General features: G+C 46.6%; 1 protein-coding gene across 1 annotated transcript in view; it reads right to left on the bottom strand.

Moving 5' to 3' along the window:
* Positions 1-12,321, bottom strand: part of LOC8024244 (beta-galactosidase) — a 33,314-nt gene extending 20,993 nt beyond the window's left edge. The window contains exons 1-5 of the mRNA XM_042289943.1: positions 12,153-12,321; positions 7,397-7,560; positions 3,553-3,703; positions 1,657-1,720; positions 403-497 (exon numbers count right to left, since the gene is read on the bottom strand). Of these exons, the coding sequence (XP_042145877.1) occupies positions 403-497; positions 1,657-1,720; positions 3,553-3,703; positions 7,397-7,560; positions 12,153-12,233 (555 nt within the window). The 5' untranslated portion in view covers positions 12,234-12,321. The remainder of the gene's footprint in view (positions 1-402; positions 498-1,656; positions 1,721-3,552; positions 3,704-7,396; positions 7,561-12,152) is intronic.
* Between the last annotated feature and the right edge of the window lie 7,690 nt (positions 12,322-20,011).

Here is a 20,011-nt window from a genome sequence, read left to right on the forward strand (position 1 = left end):
ATGCTTCTCGAGCTAGCAATTGTCACGAGCCCAAGTCGAGTGCCCACGCAATGCTCGGGTCCAATCTATGAACCGCATTCAAATATCGTCACTTGGGTGTACTGCGATCCCCGAGTTACGTCATCAAATTTTGCAAAGGAGAGATTGACTGAAAATGATCGCTTTTGTCCCTGAAATTACACCGCAACAAAGAAGTTTCTTGGCCAATGGCGTTGCGTGTGAGTATCCTTGAGTCCCAGGTGTGCCAGTAAGCTCGTTTAGAGAGAAAAACATTCCAATTAAATATTGTTGCACAGCTCCTTTAAAAAACTTTTTTTTTTCTCTTCAGGGCTTTTTAAGTATCACACGGCCAAATACGCTTTTTACCTATCATGCAAACTAGTGTTGAACCTAATAGATCACCTGGAGCATCAAAATAGGTCCTCCGTTGGAATAGAGAAGCGGCTTCAGAGGCGGCAGCAGCTTAAAGAAGTAGCGGTCCACATACTTCAGGTACCCTAAAGATATAAAGACAGGAAAAAAACAAATATAGTCCATTTGTTTTACACGTGCACTTTAGAGTTAACTGAAATGCCTGCAGTAATCTGTGGCGAATAATTAGTTCCAACGTTCGACCTCAACAACTGCTACAGCTTCGTGGTTCTCTTCCGGGTTCAAAGGAAAATGAAAAACAAGCGGACATTTTTTCCCTTCGTAATTTCATGCGAGATACCGGCCATTCGTACTAAAGAATATGGTTGTAATATTAAGGTGCGTACCACTTCGAGTTTTATTGGACCAAAATTATTGTGTTCGATTCAAGCCCTGTTTTAGGTCGCTTCTGTTGCAATTATTCGAACTGAAAAACTAGTATCAAAGGTTGGTGCTATCTTTCGACAGACCCCAACAGATAGTTTCTCGTTAACGTTTGACTTTTCAAATAGGAGTCGGCTTAAGTTAACGAGTGTACAAAAATATAGATCCAAGCGTAAAAAAACGTGATTAATTGGGTGACTGCCCTCGTCAATGACGTGATCATCTCCAGAACCGGCATGCAGTTTTGTTTTAAAAGCCTTTTAAAGTCAACTATCGAAAAAAAAAAAATAGTCGAATGTTTAATTTAACAAGGACGCGTGCTTCCCGATCTTTAGTCTATCCGGACTACTGTGAAATTCTTTTAGTTCAACGATTAAAGGGATGCCCAACCAAACATTTCAATGTCCATAATCAGGTGGTGCACGATCTTTCCACGAGCCAGCAGCCGCCAGTGTGCCCGCACAGGCAACAAAATTGACGTCATAAGGCTTCCCTTCACGCTTAGACGGAGAAATGTATGGTCTCTGGGGAAAACAAGAATAAGGACAGACTTTTCATCTCCACAGTGGGGCCTAGTGTAAAAGGTGGGCGATTAATTTGTCCAACAAAGTACGTAGCTTTCACTTGTGCAGATGAAAATCTTGTCTTTATTCTTCTTTTGCCCGAATCACCTTTTACTGATATGTTAAGGCTCAATAAAGTACTATGGCGACACTTTCGTTACTTGTGCTGACGCACAAAGGGGGCTGCTGGCTCGTGGAAAAATTGTGCGCCACTTATTATGGGCATTAAAATGTTTCGTTCAGTATCCCCTTAAAGTGTTGAGACCCAATTTCGCCAAGGTGAGAACAGTTTGATTACTTTCATCACTGGATCGAAGTCTGACCGTGTTGGTCTCGCTCAGCAGCCAATAGGGCAGGCCTCCCTGCAAGAAGACAAAGGCTTTATGTGATGGCCCTAACCTTTGTCTTACCTAACATGGACTGTCCGCAAAGGATGCATGCTCGAGCTTCTTGCGTCCGATCGTAACTGGGCTGCACGAAGATAAGAGCTCCACAAAAAGAAATACGGCATCACCCTTTGGGTCGTCCTTCCTTCCAGCAGGTTATTAAATTACCTTAGCGACACAGCCACACCGGCCCACTTAGATATGAATCAGCATCGCATTGGCGTGCAGTCGTGTGACCAATATTGCTTGCAAAAAAATCTCGCGGGAGGCCGCAGCGAATCAAGGCTGCTACTTTGATCGAGGCACCCCATACACTTTTTTTCATCTTTTTCTTACTAGCTTCTACCACTATTATGTATTATTTTATAACTGCCATGTGATGTGCGATAAAAGAAGGCCTGGCTTGCAGGTGTACTTAACGCAAGCAATTCAAGGGGCTTTAGGTGTACTTCCTTGACTAAACGGTCTGCTAACTCAAGATGTCACCTGGCACCATCTGAGTTTTTTTAACTCTCTTCCTAACTTTTATTTTCTCATCCGACTCCCTGCTTTTTCCCGTATATTTAGATCTATGTTTTCTCGTCCGCTTCCTCCCTTTTCTATCGACGCCTCTCATATGTAAATAGCTAAGAACTATTCGTGACCATCGTTCTGCATCTATTTCTCTTAGCCTATCCTCCCTGCCCTCGAATGAGGACCATCTCGAATTGCGCTGTACACCTTGGTTCGGTGTTTTGCCATGTGCTCCCAGAGCCAATCTACCTATTCCACGTTGCTTTATTTCTAGCCTTGTCTGGACGTCCAGTTTAATGTACAAAACTGCATTTGTAAGGGTCAGGCTCAAAACCATAGTTCATCCCGGATTTCCCTCACCACCTCATACCTGTTGTAGTTCCTCAAAACTCTATTTTTAATTACAGCTGCATTTCTGTTACCCTTACCAGTTACAAGCTTTGCATGTTCATTGCGTATTCTATACCCCAGTTTATCCGTACTCCTAGATACTTAAATTTATTGACTCGCTCAACCTCTAATCCTTGAACCTTTAGCTCTGCCATCCCGTCATCATTGAACACAGTGATCGTTGCTTTGTCACTACAGAGCCTCACGTGTGGCCCTCTGCGCCACATATATTCATTAAGGACTTAAGCTCTATGTTGATATCGGCCATTAGCTCTATGCCATCCGCATAAATGAGACCTTGTAATGACTCTTTGATCTTTTGATCTTGCCTGTCGTATCAAAGGTTCGAAACCTAAGATTGCTTTTTTCCAATTTTTCCTCCAATCCTCGGAGATACAACAGGAAGAACAATGGCGACAAAGGGCGTCCCACTCTAAGACCTCGTTTTATCTCTAGTGGCTATGTTCTCTTTCCTTCCCATGTTATTAGTACCATGCTGTCTTTGTGACGGATCTCTACACTCTGCTCCACCTTATGATGTACCGCAGAAAAGGCTACAAGCGCGAGCTCTTTGCTCTAGGGCACATCAAGGCGGCACAAGCTCTCGTGCGTTAAGAGTAGCTCCCAACGCTATTAGCTCGCGCTTCTAGCCTTGTCTGCGGTACGATATAAGGTGAAACGGAGTATAGATCCTTCACAAAGATGCCTCGAACTTGCTTGAGGCGTGTTCACACATGATTCGGTCGTTATGCATGCAGCAAACACCGTGCCTTTTGCAGGATGCATCTGCGCAGCGTTAGTGTGGCATAATGTTCCGCTGTTGAAAACTTAATATATCAAACGTGACTTGACAAAAACGAGGCGGGTAAAAACGTAGACGACGGCGTCTCATTTCTCCAACTCACCATGTCTCGCTCGGAGTCGATGAAAGGACCCGGCCTTAGGATTACGAAGAACCCGAGACGTTCGGCAATTTTAATGAATCTGATAAGGTCTTGTCGGCCCTCGAAGTCCAAATGGTCATTCTCGGGCTCGTGGCTGCTCCATTCGATGTAGCTGGAATGAAGTGTAGACAAGGACAGAACAGTATAAGCGTAGGGACGCTACTACTGGAACTAATTGAAGCAGACAGCTCCTAGTCGGCCTCTGTGCTTAAACACACGAGCGCTTGCACAACGCGTGTACTGACACTTGCTGCGATAGGTGTTGGAATAATAGTAACTCACGGGATGAAAACGGCAGGGAGTTTGTTCTATTGCACCGCGCCCAGCGCTGGTTTTTATACCTTCCATAGCACTTCTGCGTCTCGTGAGCTTCGAGTGTGCAAGTGCAGGCTATGCATGGTGGGAGGCAGCGCGCGCGGGCCGCAGGTCATGCGTTCGAAATATTCGCCATACTGTTCTCATCCTGTCAGCGACTTTAGTTTCAGAAGACTCAAGCGTGGTCATCTTGGTGGACTGACATTCTCTTTTGTAAGCATCTTTGATTTAGTCTAGAATATTTTGCTCCGGTTGGGCTCTAAGTGATTGAGACCAATTACACTGTGGACGCTGACATGCAGGGAGGGTAAAAACGGGATCAGAACGTGGAAAATTCTAGGCGCTTACATTGGCGATTTCGAGAAAAAGAACGAAAAAGAGAGCGATAGAAGAGCGGAGAAAGGAAGCAGACTAAAGACTAGGCGTGTTTGTTTTGACGCGACGAGTTGAAGTTGCTCGAGCGCTTGCCATCTTTATTTATTTTTAATCAGCGCGCGATTCCGGTGTTTCCTTGCAAAGTAAGTTAGAGTTTAACAAGGTGCAAACTCTAAAGGTGATTTTGTACTTTTTATTCATATTGAGACGTCGCTAGCGACATGGGCCCATCGGGTCCACCAACTGGGACCGGCAAAATCTGCGTCTATGCCCCGCCCTTACGAAGCGGCCCGAATGCATGGGAACTTTCTCTCTAGAATACTATATTGACGCTATGCGAACAAGATGACCACGGCAAGGTGGTCCTTCGGTTGTCCGACTTCCATCACAAGCATCTTACCTTCGGTAACACTCGGTCGTTTCCTGAGCTTCCAGCGTACACGCGGAGCACAAGCGCAGCGGAATGCAACGGGCGCGTGCTGGAGGCGCGGGTAGTCAAAACAGTCGCCGTGCCGTCCTCATCTTGTCAATGACAATGCGACATGTAGAAAACCTCGGCAGCGGGGGAACAGACCGGGGACACTTAATCCTCACTTCGAGTTTGGTGGGTGCATGTTGAGTACAAGTGTTTTCATTTTCACATTGCCTACAAAATTAATGCGAACTCCACTCGTCTTTTCGGCGCGATCCGGGAGTGACTGGCGCGCTTTCCGCCGCTGGTCGTTTGGGGTCAACCTCGATGTCCTTTACTCGTCGTTTTGACGCAGCGCCGACTCCGGATCTCGGTTCGGAGCGCCGAGATTGTGGTCTGCAGATTTTCCCGTACCGAGCGGAAGCCGGTCTCTGGGCGCACGTGTCTTCCTGCCTCGCCGAGCATGACGGGAACGGCGGGCGACCGACGACGGCTAAGGAGCACCCAGGCGGTTCCCGCAAATGACGAGGGACCAGCGCTATGGGGAATGCCGAGAGGACAGTCGGCCACTCCCGTAAAAGCTGGTCGTCTTCCGCCGGTGGAGTAGGAGGCGCTGGCTGCGCATGAATTGCGTGCTCCGTAGCGGATTCAGGGTAGTGATCCGAAACGACGAGTGGAATTCGCCATTAGAGGCATAGGGGACATGAACCTCCTTGCTACATTGCATGCTGCTGTGGATTTTGTCGTTGAATGAATATGTTCTATTTGGAGTTTGAAAAACAAAAGTTGCCAGATGAGGATTTCTCAAGTTACTCTACTCACACTTGTAGGCACTCACGGTTGTTACGACACTCGCCATAATGGCCGTGTCTTTCTAGATTCACTTAATTTTTTTAAAAAATGGCACCTTATTTGCCATCTCTCCAAAGGAAGACCAAATGTTACCGTCGGCTATGCTCAGCCTGCGTCGTTGCTAAAATTCCGAAGTATGTTTTTTTATTTTTTTTTAGTTATGGGTGTAATTACGCTTTAGAAACTCCTGTGGTGTGAAACCTTCCACTGAAATGCAGTTTCGATTAAAATACTCGTTATACGCAGACGCTGGTTTTGCCTGTCTATATTATGGCGAGCCTCAGCAAGGATTTGGCCGTTTAAACGTATTTTCAAAAGCAGCTTAAACAGAAAAAAAAAACCAGCTCATCGTTTTTTTTTATGAAGATCACAGAAATGCCAAAATTTAATAGCGCTTTGATCGACCGCCCTACAAAGACTAAATAAGCTCGATTATTTTGTGGGCGCTGCCATTTTGGTGACTGATATGGAGGGGGCGCCATTGCCGATAGTTGCGTTTCAGGAATGCAACTCTCTGATATTTTAGATAGCATGCTAGAAAACTGGGACGATATCGTTGCGAGTGGAAACGGATCGACGAGCATAAAGTGAAAATAAAGGTTTATCGGCGAACTTGCGGCACAAACAAAAGAGAGAACGAGCATCGAGAAAGCAGCAGCGAGCGTCGAGGCATCGGCGTAACAGCTGGCTCGCCGGAGAGTGCGATAGTCAGTCGGGAAGTCCACACGGTCTGCCTATCTATTACAATCAGTCATTCGAACATTCGGTCGAGAATGTCCGAGCATCGAACACTCGGGAGTCGGACTCGGCAAGCTTATGTTGTCTTCCTTACCTATTACACTCGGGGTAGGAGTAAACACGAACTTTTAAAACAGGGGTCGGCAACCTGCGGCCCGCGAGGCAGTTTCATGCGGCCCCCTGCAATACATCGGAAAAGCATCCCACCCGGCGCCGCTTCCTCCCACAGACTCAAGTACCGCACGGCAGTTTTGACCTAAAATGGGGTTAGACAAGTACAAGGAGCACTTCAAATTGGCATTGTCCGACATCTTTAATTTGAGCAGAGAGTGACTTCACCACCCTCTCGCCTTTTCTTCGCGTGCCCCCCTCCCTCCCACCTTCGCGACTTGCCGTCCGGCCCCCTCTGTGTCGGCTTCGTGACGACTCTGCCCGCCGCTGCAAAAGGTTGCCGACCTCTGTTCTAGGAGTACGGAGAAGCGTTTCGTTTTGGCGTTTCTATCTGTCGCGGAATGTTTTGACATTTCTGGAGAACGGAATAGCGCTTCCTGCGATTTCAGCTGAGGGTTAGGATATAACTGTGAACCATGTCCCAAGATCGCTGAAAGGTCGTTACTCTGAAGCGTAGCTTATTTAGTTTGCTCAAGACCATCCGTTACCTAAAAAAAAAAAGAAAGCTCGGTGTTCTAAGATTTCCAAGTTCTGTCCCCGGAAAATAAAAGGAAACTGACACGATATTTGTGAATTCCAATGCTTTCTAAGAGGGACAAGATATGATGCCGAATTTCGTGACAATTCAAAGAAAAAAACGTTTCGCAGGTCGGAGAACATGAAGAAATTGATGTAGGGTGGTGATTTGGGCCAGTTGGTAACAGTTAAACATGATGAAAAACAGCCTGAGATAAACAGGGACGAAGGACGGGTAAAAAACACGTCAGGACAACAGCCGTTGTCCTCTAGTGTTCTTGACCCGTTCTTCATCCCTGTTTATCTGGGGCTGTTTTTCATCAAGCAATGGAGACACAAGAAATCAAAACTAGCCCAGGCGATGATAAACTTCAACGTTCCTGCGGATTCGGTAATTAAGGACCGCCGTGCAATAATGATATTTACGTTTGAACGGTGTTGAGGCCCGCGGTCTTCATTGTGGCAAGTCTTTCCTCCCATTGCTCCGGAAGTGTTCTGTAGTAGTGCATAGAACCGGAAATAATCTGAAACGGCTCGCCATCCTTCAGGAAGCGGTTGTTTTCGTAATCGATGACGAAGGACCGCCGGTGCTGCACACGAGAAAAGAAACATAATTACGGAATAATTATGCCTTTGTCTTTATGCAGGTCATTAGTCTGGTACAACATAAGGAAGACAGTGCGAGGGGGAAAAGGGTGCGCACCAAAAAAGTCGTTGTGGAAAGGCCAAAACACGTGCTTCCCACGATAAAAAAGCGCTATAGTACAGAGTGTAATAGCAATAGTGACAGTTCAGGGATCAATTTATTGACGTAAGTTTATCGAAAGGTTTGCGGGAATGCGCTGGCTGGCACGTGCCAAAAGCGAGCATTTCAAGGAATCACATGATAGCCTCAAATGCGTAGTCCAAAGAATGTTATAGAAGTTTCATCGCGCTTACATCTAACAAGACGACGGTTCAACCTTATGGTTAATATGTTCTGCACTCCATTTATTACGCATCTGTCGTGCGGATGGAGGCACGGGCTCAAACTCGTGGTTTTAAAAACTGACCCCCCCCCCCCCATGTGCGAGTTTCCGTGCAAACAAAGCATTTTGTTAAAGGGATTGTTCAGTGATATCCGGAAGTTACTGCGTTTTTGCGCTGGTCGCGTAAAGGAGGCCTAAATATAGTCATGTGATATTTATTTTATTAAAGGACGCCACTATATTTATTAAACCAATTATGAATATCAATACGAAACTGCACGCCAAATTTCGCAAGTATGCATGGCTGGCCGTGTCGTGACGTCACATCAGGAATGGTAAGGTCAGAACCGCGCGCTTTGACTTATTCTCGGTTTTGATCAACATGGTCGATGGTGCGTATGAAGATCATCGTCGAAGAACTGAGCTTCCTTCAATGCCGTAAATCTTGTCTTTCTTAGAACAAAGCTGTTTTACTGAGAGAGCATTCAAAAGCTAAGGCGGCTTTCTTTCCCTGATGTTACATCAGAGCTTCCGCTCTTGCCGACGAAAATGTTGTTTGTTTTGCGGGCGCCATCTGAGCAGTGGGGTTATGTTTAAAATTTAATTACTTGTGCGACGGAGGATTAAACATTTGGGTATTGTGCGGCTGATGTTCCTAAATGAAATCACGATATGATTCAATTGTTTTCTGGAAGATAACATTTCACTGGAGTGATTGGACAATTCCTTTAAAGGGATACAGAACCGAAATTTGGATTTCGCAAAGTAAGGCTGCAGAAGTGTTGAACGGGACGCTACGAACTTCAAAACATCACTCGTACAGCGATATCTCAAACGGATGGCCGTACTTTTGGAAAAGAAGGGCGCGATCAAGCGAGTTCTTTGACGTAACTGTCCTCCGGGAGAATTTGAGGATGAGGAGAAGCGGCCTCGCTTCTCTCCTTCTCGTTTCGGTTCACCAGCTTGACGGGACGTAGCGAGGACAAGAGAGAATGGGAATCGTGACGTGCCTTGTCTCGTCGGCCTCGTCGGTCGGGTTCAATCGCGCACTTTTCCAAAAAATACGGCGATCCGTTAAATATATCGCCGTATAAGTGATAGTTTTCGGTTTTGCAGCTTCCCGCCTATCCGCCCGGCCTTCTTTAGTGAGCTCGAAATTTAAGTTCAGTATCCCTTTAAGCTAGCATCACGCGCTTGTGTCTTTGTTAGCACTGCGGACACTTGTATCCTTCTTTATCCATCAAAAAAGTCAAATTTCGGGTTTAACGTGCCAGGCAAACGACGGGCATCTGTCACGCCCCGGCGGAGGACTGAGGGTTAATTTTGACCACCTGGGGATTTTTTGACGTGCAACCTAAAGCTCGGTTACACGGCACCTTGTTTGTACTTTTTTAAATTTATATTTGAGGTGGGAAGCCCGCTATGGGCGCTTCTGTTTTTCTCACTATGGGTAGTGCACGTGCGACCCACGCGTTTATGTTTTTATTTTCATGGTGCATTGGAACGACGTGCTTGCACCAGCAGAGGAATTTGAAGTATCCTCGCCCTGGGTTGTGGAAAAATTAAACCAGACGGCAATACCCAAACTTCTCGCCGCGAATACCTTCTATCTACATATCATTCCAATGTTTACGAATGCACAGCCCAGCGTGCGATTTCCGCAGCTCAGCACACGCGTGTTCGTCGCCTCGCAAAGCGAGCGTATCACGCGCCATACACGCACGAACGCTGAAAATGACACCGACTATTGGCGACGTGCGCGACCAAACGCGTCGCTGTGATCGGCCTTCTACAATTGGTCAAACGCTTACTATGACGTCTTCGGTAGAATGAGTTCTGCTCGCCATCAAACTTGTCGCTCGCTACTAATTATCTCGGTCGTGACGTCAGCGATAGGAACCTTAAGAGGGCGCCACCGAAACATCTCGTCGCCAATACTCCGTTCACCCTTAAGCTTAGACTGCACTTAATGCCACAAGCACGAGAGCTCGAGGTTGCTGCTTTGAAGCGTTCTTCCGCAGAACGAGCACTCGCGTCAAAAACGCTCGTCTCAAAGCCAGGAGCGCCGGCTAGCTTGCGCTTGTAGCTTTGGCTCCAATATAAGCTTAATGGTGAACAGACTATATAATACTCCTGTCAGACAGACCGCTTTAGCTACTTTAGTAGAAAGGACAACCTCCTAAAAGGAGAAGGAGGTCGTGCCACGCTGCACCGCAAATGCTGCTTCCCCTAGAGCATCCCCTTCGGGAAAGGAGGTCCTTTAGTACAAAGCAAGCACTTTCGACAGTAGGCGCTATCGGCATTGGAGGTAGTCTGGCGCATCATTTCGTCTCCCTGGGGTTCGAACTTTGAAAGACTGACAGTAATATTAGGGAGTTTTAGAATAACGTACGCAATTTTAGCGCACGCTAGCGCTATATTTAGCGCTTGTATTAGCGCACGCGACGCAGGAGAGTTTTAGAATAGCGTTTCTCCGCCGCGACGCAAAAGCCCAAGCATCTCGCGCTTGCGACGCCACCAAGATACAGTAAAAAATTTTATTTCACACACGAAATGGTGTAACTATAAAAAAAACGAGTTTTTTGGTCCAGAGTAACATTTTAATTTGTTTAAACATGAGAACGCGACGCGAGCGGTTGACCGGTCGTGTCCGCTTGCGTCGCCTCGGCAAGAGAGGTCTCGTGTACTGACCTTCGCACATCGTTCGTTCGCCGTGAAATGTTCGCGCGTCGCAAGCATCAAGTTGCCGGTGATCGCTGCCCAATCGAGTACAATGTCATCCCGTATTGAAAATTTCAGTCGCGAGGATGCCGCCGACGTCGAACTCACGACGCCGCCAAAACAGCCGCCGACATAATCCTGGAAGCCGCCATTTTTTTAACTGTGCTCGTCTTGGCTTTAGCCAACTTCTCATCACGAATCCTCCTTGGAGAAGCGAAAAGAATCTTTGCGTACGCACGCTATTTCCGAGAAATAGCGCGCGCTAAAATTGCGCACGCAAAGCGCAAAACCTGGTTTGCGTTCGGAGCATGCGCAGTGGCGACGACGCTATTCTTTGCGTGCGCAAAGCTTTAGCGTGCGCTATTCTAAAACTCCCTATTGTGTTTTTAGGCTTTGTCTGACGGTACGGTACCCTTAAAAAGGATTTGGTTGAAAATGAGAATCTTAACGGTTTCAGAGGAGATCTGCTTTTTCTTTTTCCTCACGCGCCTCCGACTTTTCCACAGCTCGCCCGCGCGCTCACTCCTCTTTCGGTTATACGTTGCTTTTACGTGACGTCATTTGTGGCCCTGCCAGTATTTTATGCACCGCGAGTGTTCGGTTCACCGTGTTAGTTTCCCACCGCACAAGTTGTATTTCGAAGAAACCAGTAAGTGGAAACAACCGTCGTTACCCAGCAATGGCGACGCTTGCAAGCTATGTATTGCTGCAATAAAGCATTAAACCCTGATATAAACAATCTTCAGATTTTACCTACAGGAAGATGGTTGTTTTCAATGGTTTATAGGCTTCAGTTAGCAGGAAATAATTTAGTGCGCTGCTTATTTATTAGACTATCGTGGTTGTCGGTGTCCCGCTGTGACACCAAAGCTTCTTGCGAAGGTTTTCTTTCATTATTATTTGAATTAGGTCCGTTCCAAGAACTAGCCCGTAAAAGAAGCATCAGTTTGTAATGTTTCAGACAACTATTAAATTTTAGAATGATATCCTTAGTTTCGGTTTTAGCTTTATGTGAAGAATCCCAGATGGATCAATATCGGTGGTAAATAGTATTTTGCCGGCCATGTAACAGCAGCTCCTTTAGCAGAATATCGATCCTCTAGTGGAAAGGATAGTTAATGAGAATGAGCTTTGGGGCGTCGTCTGACAGGAGTCGCATATATTTCGCACCACCAAGTTTCTTTTTCTCGACAATAATGATTAGGAATTACTATTGGTACGGTGCAATGAGGTCACGTGAAAGTCGTGTACATTTTACGGAAAGAACACGCGTTTCCGAGAACACGGTGCCTCTTTAGAATGTTCCTTTCCTTCTCAAGCGCACGCGCAATCGAATCGCCTCGCGAACTCGAGCTCTCGGTTCCGTATCGTTGATGGTGCTAGAAAAAGTGGTCCGACGAACTCTAGCAAACAGAAGAAGCGTTTAGGGGCTCATTGTACACGTTCAGAAAAAGGTACAGGGTATGTCATTTCAGCAAACTCCAAGCACTCACCTGTTGACCGTAGGTGAGCAAGACATGAGTCGCCGCTACAAGTATAAACAAGCCAGCCCACGACGAAAGCCCTCCAGCCATGTTTGAAGAGCTCTGTACAATCAGCGATATTGAGCTATCGAGTCGTCCTCAGCTCATATTCCCCCGGGGCGTCCGTATCTCTGGAGATAGGAGGATAGACTAGCGCCAACACTCAATGGATTCTACACTCGTTTTCTCATCAAGGACCGCAGTAAAAAAAAAAAAAAAAAAAAGTACGGCTTGTCGCGGAGCACTACTAATTTTTCTCTTTATGCTTAGAATTAAGACATATGTTGATGCAATTTAAATTTGATACATGTTACCTTATCAAGACGTACATGCTTCAAACGCCAAAAGCATCGCTCCTGCCTCCTAGAACCAAATGTTGTAAGAATTATTTTGCGCGGTGTATGAACATTGAGCAAAACTTCCTTTTTTCTTCAGGTGAAAACGGGTATAGTACTAGTGAACCCGGAGCAAAATAAAATACTGACTTAAATGTGAAAAAAAAAGAAGAAATAGTGGCGATTTGCGCGACCAGAAAGCGTCGTCGTGGTTGGCTTTCCACAATAGACCAATCTCACTAAGCGTTCGGCGCGTGCGTGATACCGCCATAACTTTAGTTCAAGGAAGGCAGACGGCCGTGCATGCGAGGGCTCGTGCCGTCTCGTGCTCCGCAAGCGCAGAGCTCCAGCAAGGTTATTGCACGTGCAGAAAAACTAAAGTTCCCTCGGTGCATCACGGCAGCGTTGGCGTAGTTGAACTGGCTGGTGAAATCGGTCTACTGGACAGATGTAGTCTATGACGTCTTCAGGTGGATAATTTTTTTCTTTCATGTACAGAAATAAGGGTAATGTTAGTCTGTCGCTATTGACAGGGTTGGTTTAAGAACGCGATTCCTTCCCCCCAAGCTTCAACTTTACTTTTTACAAGCACCATCTACATTGTCGTTAGCAACTGACGTCGATTAGCCGGAGTTACAGCTCGTGTTTCCCATGATGCGAGGGTATTCCCGGGACGCCATATTTGAGTACGCCGTGAAAAGGTTCAAAGTGCGTGCTCATGACGAGGACACATTTATCATCTGCTCTGAGCGGGAAGTTTGAAGGTATAGGATGCACGTTACGAAGGCGCCGTCGAAGCCCGCTATCAGCTCGCACTCATCTTCCACGACCACTGGAAAGCCGCCTCGATAAAATTCCCGCATCGTGTTCCTCACAAGTACCGCCAACCATTGTTGCGCAATTGCGAAAAACACGTGCCGCGAGCGAGTCCTCCGCCAGCATTCGCTTTCAAAACCCGCTCATTTCAGTGCTTCTCCACAATTTGCCTCCAAGAGCTGCACTGGGCACGACTTCGTGCACTGGCGCATTAATTTGACGTTGCTTGCAAGACAAACGCAAGCACATCAAGAAGCCTTAAAGGGGTACGGAAACGAAATGTTTTGCACTAATTTCTTTGTTTATGAATGTGGTCGGTGTTGGGCCGGTAGCCAAGAAACACTAGCCTATAATTATGTTCCTTGGCGGGAGGCAGAAAAAGGAAGAAAGCTAATGTTAAAACGGATAAAGAGATTTCAAAATTGCGTGTGGTGGCGGCCTCTAAAGCTCCGTTGCAATGCGGCGACGTCATGAGTTCGTCAGAAGCAGCGTCAGTTTGCGGCAGTATGGCTCGCTGGCGGAGTTACTTAGTCCTGAACGTGACTTGTCGGAGAACGCTCACGGGTTTACACTGCGCTCACCCATAAGCTGAGACCTCAGTCAAAGCTGCAAGCGCGCACTAGCCCGCGCTTCTGACTTTGAGACAGGCATTTCTAGCGCCAGCGCTCGTTTTGCAGAAGAACGCTTCAAAGCAGGGACTTCGAGCTCTCACCTTTGGATATGACTACTACTAGGCGCGACTGTCACGCGTTGACGCCGCCAAACAGCAAAGCTCGCAACTGCAGTACCCTTGACCATGCAAGAACAATTGACGTTACGAGCGCGATACGCATTGCGCTTCTCGATGGCCGATTTCGAAGCGAGGTGTAGAGAGCTCGCGCTCACGTCATTTCGTTTCCGTACCCCTTTAAGTCGCTGTATAAAACAGCGAGTTATACAAAAGTAAAATGCAGCAATGTACCATGTTCATTATTCACTACTTTTGAGTGCAGTCATAAGAAGACATCAGTCGGCTTAGATTGAGTTTTTACAACGCCGGGCGGTGGACGAGTTAGCAGGCGCCGTTAAAAAAATTTGGTATCGGGAAGCTGCACAGTCCAGTGCAGAAGCGCGGAAAGGCGCTAGTCGAGAAAGTGCGGGTGCAGGCTGAAGGGAGACAACAACAGGCAGAGGAGATAAAATTTAACTTCAACAAAAGAGGAAAGCAGCCAAAAAGAAAGCGTTTTCTGGTTGAACAGCAGGAGCTGCAAATTTAACTCCTACTGTAGTACAGTTTATAATAATAAGTTTGTTTTCTGCGCGGTGATGTAAGGCTTAAAATTGGGAAAAGGCGACGGTCGTAAAACATGAGAACAGTTAATTACTCACATATTGTCGTATTCTGGAAAAGGGCGAGGGGGGTTGCACTTGGGATTAACGTGCCGTCTGAGGACAATGCGAGAAAAATAAAACTTAGGGGGCCAGTTAAGAGGCACCGATGACAAGTATCTGATAATATTTATTTCCTGAGATACAAAGCTACCATTTCCTTTCTTTTTTTTATCTGTATGGCCAAAGGCGGACTCTTTATTGCATTCCAGTACCGTAAGACAGGGAACAAAATGTGGACCAAACAGGACGGTACGTGACGGTACGTGTATAAATAACAAAACAAAAAAAAGAAGATAGGAAGGTGCACACTTCAATTTATTAACAACACAGCAAAAAGCTGCTATATCTACAGACTTTGCGATACAAAGGAAAACAACTTAAAAGTAATCAACCTAGAAGCCATTGAACAGTTAATAAGCAACATCTTTAACAAGAGAATATCACACTAATGAAGAAATGCTAAAATTGAATATAGTAGTTGATTTTGAAACCATTACAGGACCAGTCTATTTGCGATAAGGGTTTTTGTACAGTTAAAATTATGTTTTATTTAAGACCCGAAAGTTCTCTGTAAAATTTTACAAAACTTCTCATCAGGCACTGGAAGGTAAAAAATGTAAATCTTTCTAATGTGAAATTTTCTCTCATCGGTTTGAACAGCAGAAAGATTGTCTGCCTTGAAACGGTACCTTGTGTCTACACTACAGATTGCTTTAGAAACGACCACAAACTGCAGGTCCAACGAACCCTACTACCGGTGCCATGACGCTGCTAAAGAGCTGTCTTAAAGAGGGCACGTTTTCTGCATCTCCCAACGTTTGTTGTACCGAAAGTGAAGGTTTTCTTCCGGTTCCGGCTCGCCTTGAGACTTTTTTTTTTCTTCTTTTTGCCAAGGGTAAAGCTTCTCTGTTTCCGTTTTTGGAAAGAGCGTTTTTTTGTGGTTTATGTCCTCACTGAGAACGTTTTTCGCGCGCCGCAACGTTAATTTTGTTTTAAAAGTGTGCACGTTCTTTTATTTTTGTTTTCTCATGCACGACATGCATTGTCTTCTATTTGAACCTTTCCTAACCAGGGGGCTTTGTCGTGCATCTCGCAGCATTACTTACACGATCGCGTATCATTATGATGGTCATCGAACTGGAAATGGAAAGCTTCCGAAAACAAATTAGAGATTAAATGTTTCAGACTATTGTTTCAAATTTTAGCGACAAGTGAAATTAGGCGGGTTTTATCAAATCTTTTGGAACCAAGGCATAAATTCTGAACGTGCCGGTTTGCTGCCCTTCAATTGGCCTCAAGTATATGTCCAATCTAGGCTGTTATTAAAAAAAAAAATACTCCGTGACTTGACTGACGGCCGCACAAGCAAATACGGCAGTTTGCGAGGAGTTTTACAACTTTATACATCAGCGGCGATCGACGAAAAAGAATATTGTAATGTTTCTTGTAATCTGAGAAGGCAAGCCCGGTTACGAAGTTCCCGGATCCTTAGTCGACACCCTTACGGGCGGTGCTCGTATATCTTCGTTGAGATCCACCTCGGATGGCGTAAAACATTACGAGAAAAGTAAAACACACACCTTAATGAGGTAGGACAAGAACGCGTGACAACTTTCATATCGGAAGAAACGAAGACTGCACTTGCTAGCTTAGGTAAGCGCTCAACAGGCGCGAGTCCACGGGCGCCCATAAAATTGGCTTCACTCTTACAGAAATTTGTCTCCGTGTAGAGCAGCGACCGGCGGCAGTGGCTTTGATCGTCAACGAATCACGAGTCATTCGAGCAGGTTCTGTGTCCCTGCGCGTTTTGAACGTCTCCAGCGACGGCGGACGTCATCTCTCTATAGCGCCGAGCTTTATATTTGATGAACGCCCGCCAGAGGATTACCTCCGCTAGCGTTTCGGTAGCGGAGGTGATCCTTTCAAAGGCTTCGAGAAGAGGTTAACTCCTGTCCAGATGAGGCCAGAAGAAAACAAAAGATTGCAGCTGTGCCTTATGTGCACAAGACAGCGGATAAAACTAGAGAAAATGGCAAGCCGCATAAATATTAAGGTTGTCTTTTTCTGCGTTGTAGAAGCTCACCAGGTTGAGTGATTTTACGTACCCTGTCCGCAAAGCCCCGCTGGACTCTGTGAAAAAGCACAGAAGTCCGTTTGTCGCTTGTGCGGAGGGTGTTGTTTATCATATTCCGTTAACATGCGGAAAGAAATACGCAGGACAAACGGGCTGATGCCTGAACGATAGACTCCAGGAATTTAATCTTAACGTCAACAAGTATCGGGCTGGCCACCTATCAGCGCATTGTCAGGACTGCGGATGCACTCCGTTGTTCGACACGCGCTCAATACAGGCCAAACATAAAAACAAAACTGTTGGGGAGATAATCGAAGAGGACGAGATAAAGAGATCTGGGACCTTAAACTCGTCAAATCCAAAGTTAGGTCCGAAGTTGACGGAGCGCACCGATTGGCTTATCACGACGATGACTTCGCGCTTTTTTTCGCCGACGTCCAACCGGCGCTCAATGAACTTTTGGCTCCAACTTTGTGTTTCACGAGTTTAGGGCCCATGGTGTATGTTGTGTTTAGCGTTGCGTCCATTGAACTGTGTGATAAGGAGTTAAGTCCTGGGGTTGGCTGATTGTCATAGTACCGTAGCTTGCATATATATTCTATTTCCACGTTTGATTCAACAGTTGCAGCCAGCCATCTTGTGTGTCTAGTCTCTTCTTCGCCCTCGTCCCAAAATGAGCTATATACCATTCCCTTGACATCCCAATACCAGCTAGCCCAGCATTCTGCATCAAATGCAGTCCCTCTTGTTTTGTAAGCGGAATTTACGGAAGACAAAAAAATACGCATGCAGAGGGACGCGCGTGGCGTACGCATAACTTCTTGCTTACCTTCGTCGTTCGCACGGGTAAGGTGACGGTGGGGTGGGTGTCGCAGTTAGCAGTCTGAAATTAACGTTTCCCAACCTGACACCACAGCGGACGAATCGATCTGTTTCTACTTCTCACACCAAATATCAGAATTAAAAAAAAAAAATCAATTGTAAAAGACGGTTTGATTCGCCGCCAAACCAAGATTGTTTGTATTGCCCTAGTAATCCTCCAGCCGTGGAGTGTGTGATCCGCTCGGAGTGCGTGGTATGCGAGATATCCACGATACGTTTGCAGGAAAAATGGTACACTCTTAGTGAGCTCAAACCGTGGAACTGGCCGGTTGAGGTAAGCGCAACTGCTTCGGGCATCCTAAGGAAAAAAAAAAAAAAGACCACCCTATTTGGCGAAAAGGACGAATGCATGGTTCATGCAGATCGCGATCTACGTCGTTCTCGCCTGGTTCAAGTGGCCCACGACTGACTGAAGGTTTACGCTTGCCCGTACTCCGTTTTCGAATTAATTCCAACCCCAGCCGACGGTATACGAAAACGACGAGCGCCGTGACGGTGCACTTTTGGTGCTGCGGGATTGGCTCCGCGTGACCGTAGCCTTCGGCTGCTTTGCACTGTCGGCCGAGGAAGAGCTGGGCCGAGCACTTCGCACGACCGAACAATCGCCTCCTTCTGTAGGTATCATCAACGACGTTCTAAATGCTTCAGTTGCGTCGCACATACGTGCGAAGCAGTCAAATGACGTAGGCGGCCACTTATAATATTAAAAAAACTGTTCTTTATGACATCTCGGAGTCCGTTACTTAGCGTGCGCAAAAAGCACGGTCAAAGCTTGCGCGCATGGGATTCCGAAGCCAACGCCATCACTGTTGACACTTTGACATTATTAGCCTTTTTTTCGTCGATGAAAGCGTGATTATTAAATAGCTCGCTCGTGACTTCACCGCGTCATGCTAGTGAAAAACAAAGTCGGTCGTGCGAAGTATTTTTGCCGGAAAAGGTACTATGTGCTCACCAGCGAGTACACCGCAATGGCCGCTCATGTGGATACGTCGGTGCGAGACACGTACCCGACTGAAGACGTCGTAGCAAGCACCTGGCCAATGAGTTGCCAATTGAAGCGGCGCTATTGATCTCGGACATCGCCACCATTTTGCTTTCTTACTTATATCGATTTTATATATATTTTTGTGCCCGTGCAAGCAGACAAGCGTCCATTGAGAGCTGTCACTCGTTTACCCTCATATCTCCGGAGAAAACGGCTCCACCGGTGAATAGGCGCCGAGGACGACTTGAAGCCTCAATATCGCTGATTATGCGGATGTCTTCAAACGTGGTTGAAATGCATTCGTTGTGGGCTGGCTTCTTGACACTCGTAGCCGGGGCACAGGTCTCGTTCGTCTGCGTCAAACAGGTGAGTTCTTGTACTTCGTGGAAACCCAAGACAACCTACACCTGTACTTTTTGCTTTCTCTCGGAAACGCGCAAACAACGCCCTAAACGATTTTTTTTTTGCTACAGTTTCTTACAATTGTATTCTGCATCTCCGTCAAATGCACACGCACAAAAGCTGGAGTCTGCAGAGCGATCTGACTGCTCTTGCGCAAGACAAGTAAGATTCCAAAGAGACACCATGTTTTCTGAACCTAATGTTTTCTCCGTCCTTAATATGACTCTAACAAAACCAAGCACCGAGGTAATGGTAGATGGTGCGGAAAAATGAATCATCGTACCACTCGAGATGTCGGCTGACGCTTGGCTACCTTAAGGTATCACTAAAACGTTTTCTAACTCCTGCGAAATGTCGCTCTTCCTGAAAGGTGGTGCAATCTGTCGGGGGTTCACGATGGGTTGATGCATGTACCATCGGGGAAAAATGAAATGCGAACAGAGGAGCGCGTGGCTCGTGGTACAGGCTGCGCCGCCTGGAAGTGAGCCTAGGGGCGAGGGTTCGTGGCCTACTTCGATGTGTTCACGCCCCTCGATTGGCGCTCCCCAAGCTTCAGCAGTGCGCCTCTCAGTGCGCTGAAAGCTGTCACCGCTATCTTTGCCTGCTCGGCAAATGCGGCGAGCTTCTTTGCGCCGCACGCGCTGAGCCAGCAAAGATAGCGGTGATAGCTTTCAGCACACCAAGAGGCGCACTGCTGAAGCTCGGGGAGCGCAGAGGGAGGGGCGTGAACACGTTGGAGTAGGCCACGCACCCTCGCTCCTGGGCTCACTTCCAGGTGGCGCAGCCTGTACCGCGAGCCACGCGCTCCTCTGTTCGCATTTAATTTTTCCCCGATAGTATATGGTTTAACCCATTAAATCGGGTGGCCACCTGTCCAGCGTTTTTGATATCAATAGTGAAACCCTACCAAATATACGAAACACTTGGGTTAAGCCTTTTGAATAGTAATATTACCGTTAAA

Source organism: Ixodes scapularis, unplaced genomic scaffold (genome assembly GCF_016920785.2).
Source record: "Ixodes scapularis isolate PalLabHiFi unplaced genomic scaffold, ASM1692078v2 PGA_scaffold13__105_contigs__length_92229423, whole genome shotgun sequence".
NCBI lineage: Eukaryota > Metazoa > Arthropoda > Arachnida > Ixodida > Ixodidae > Ixodes > Ixodes scapularis.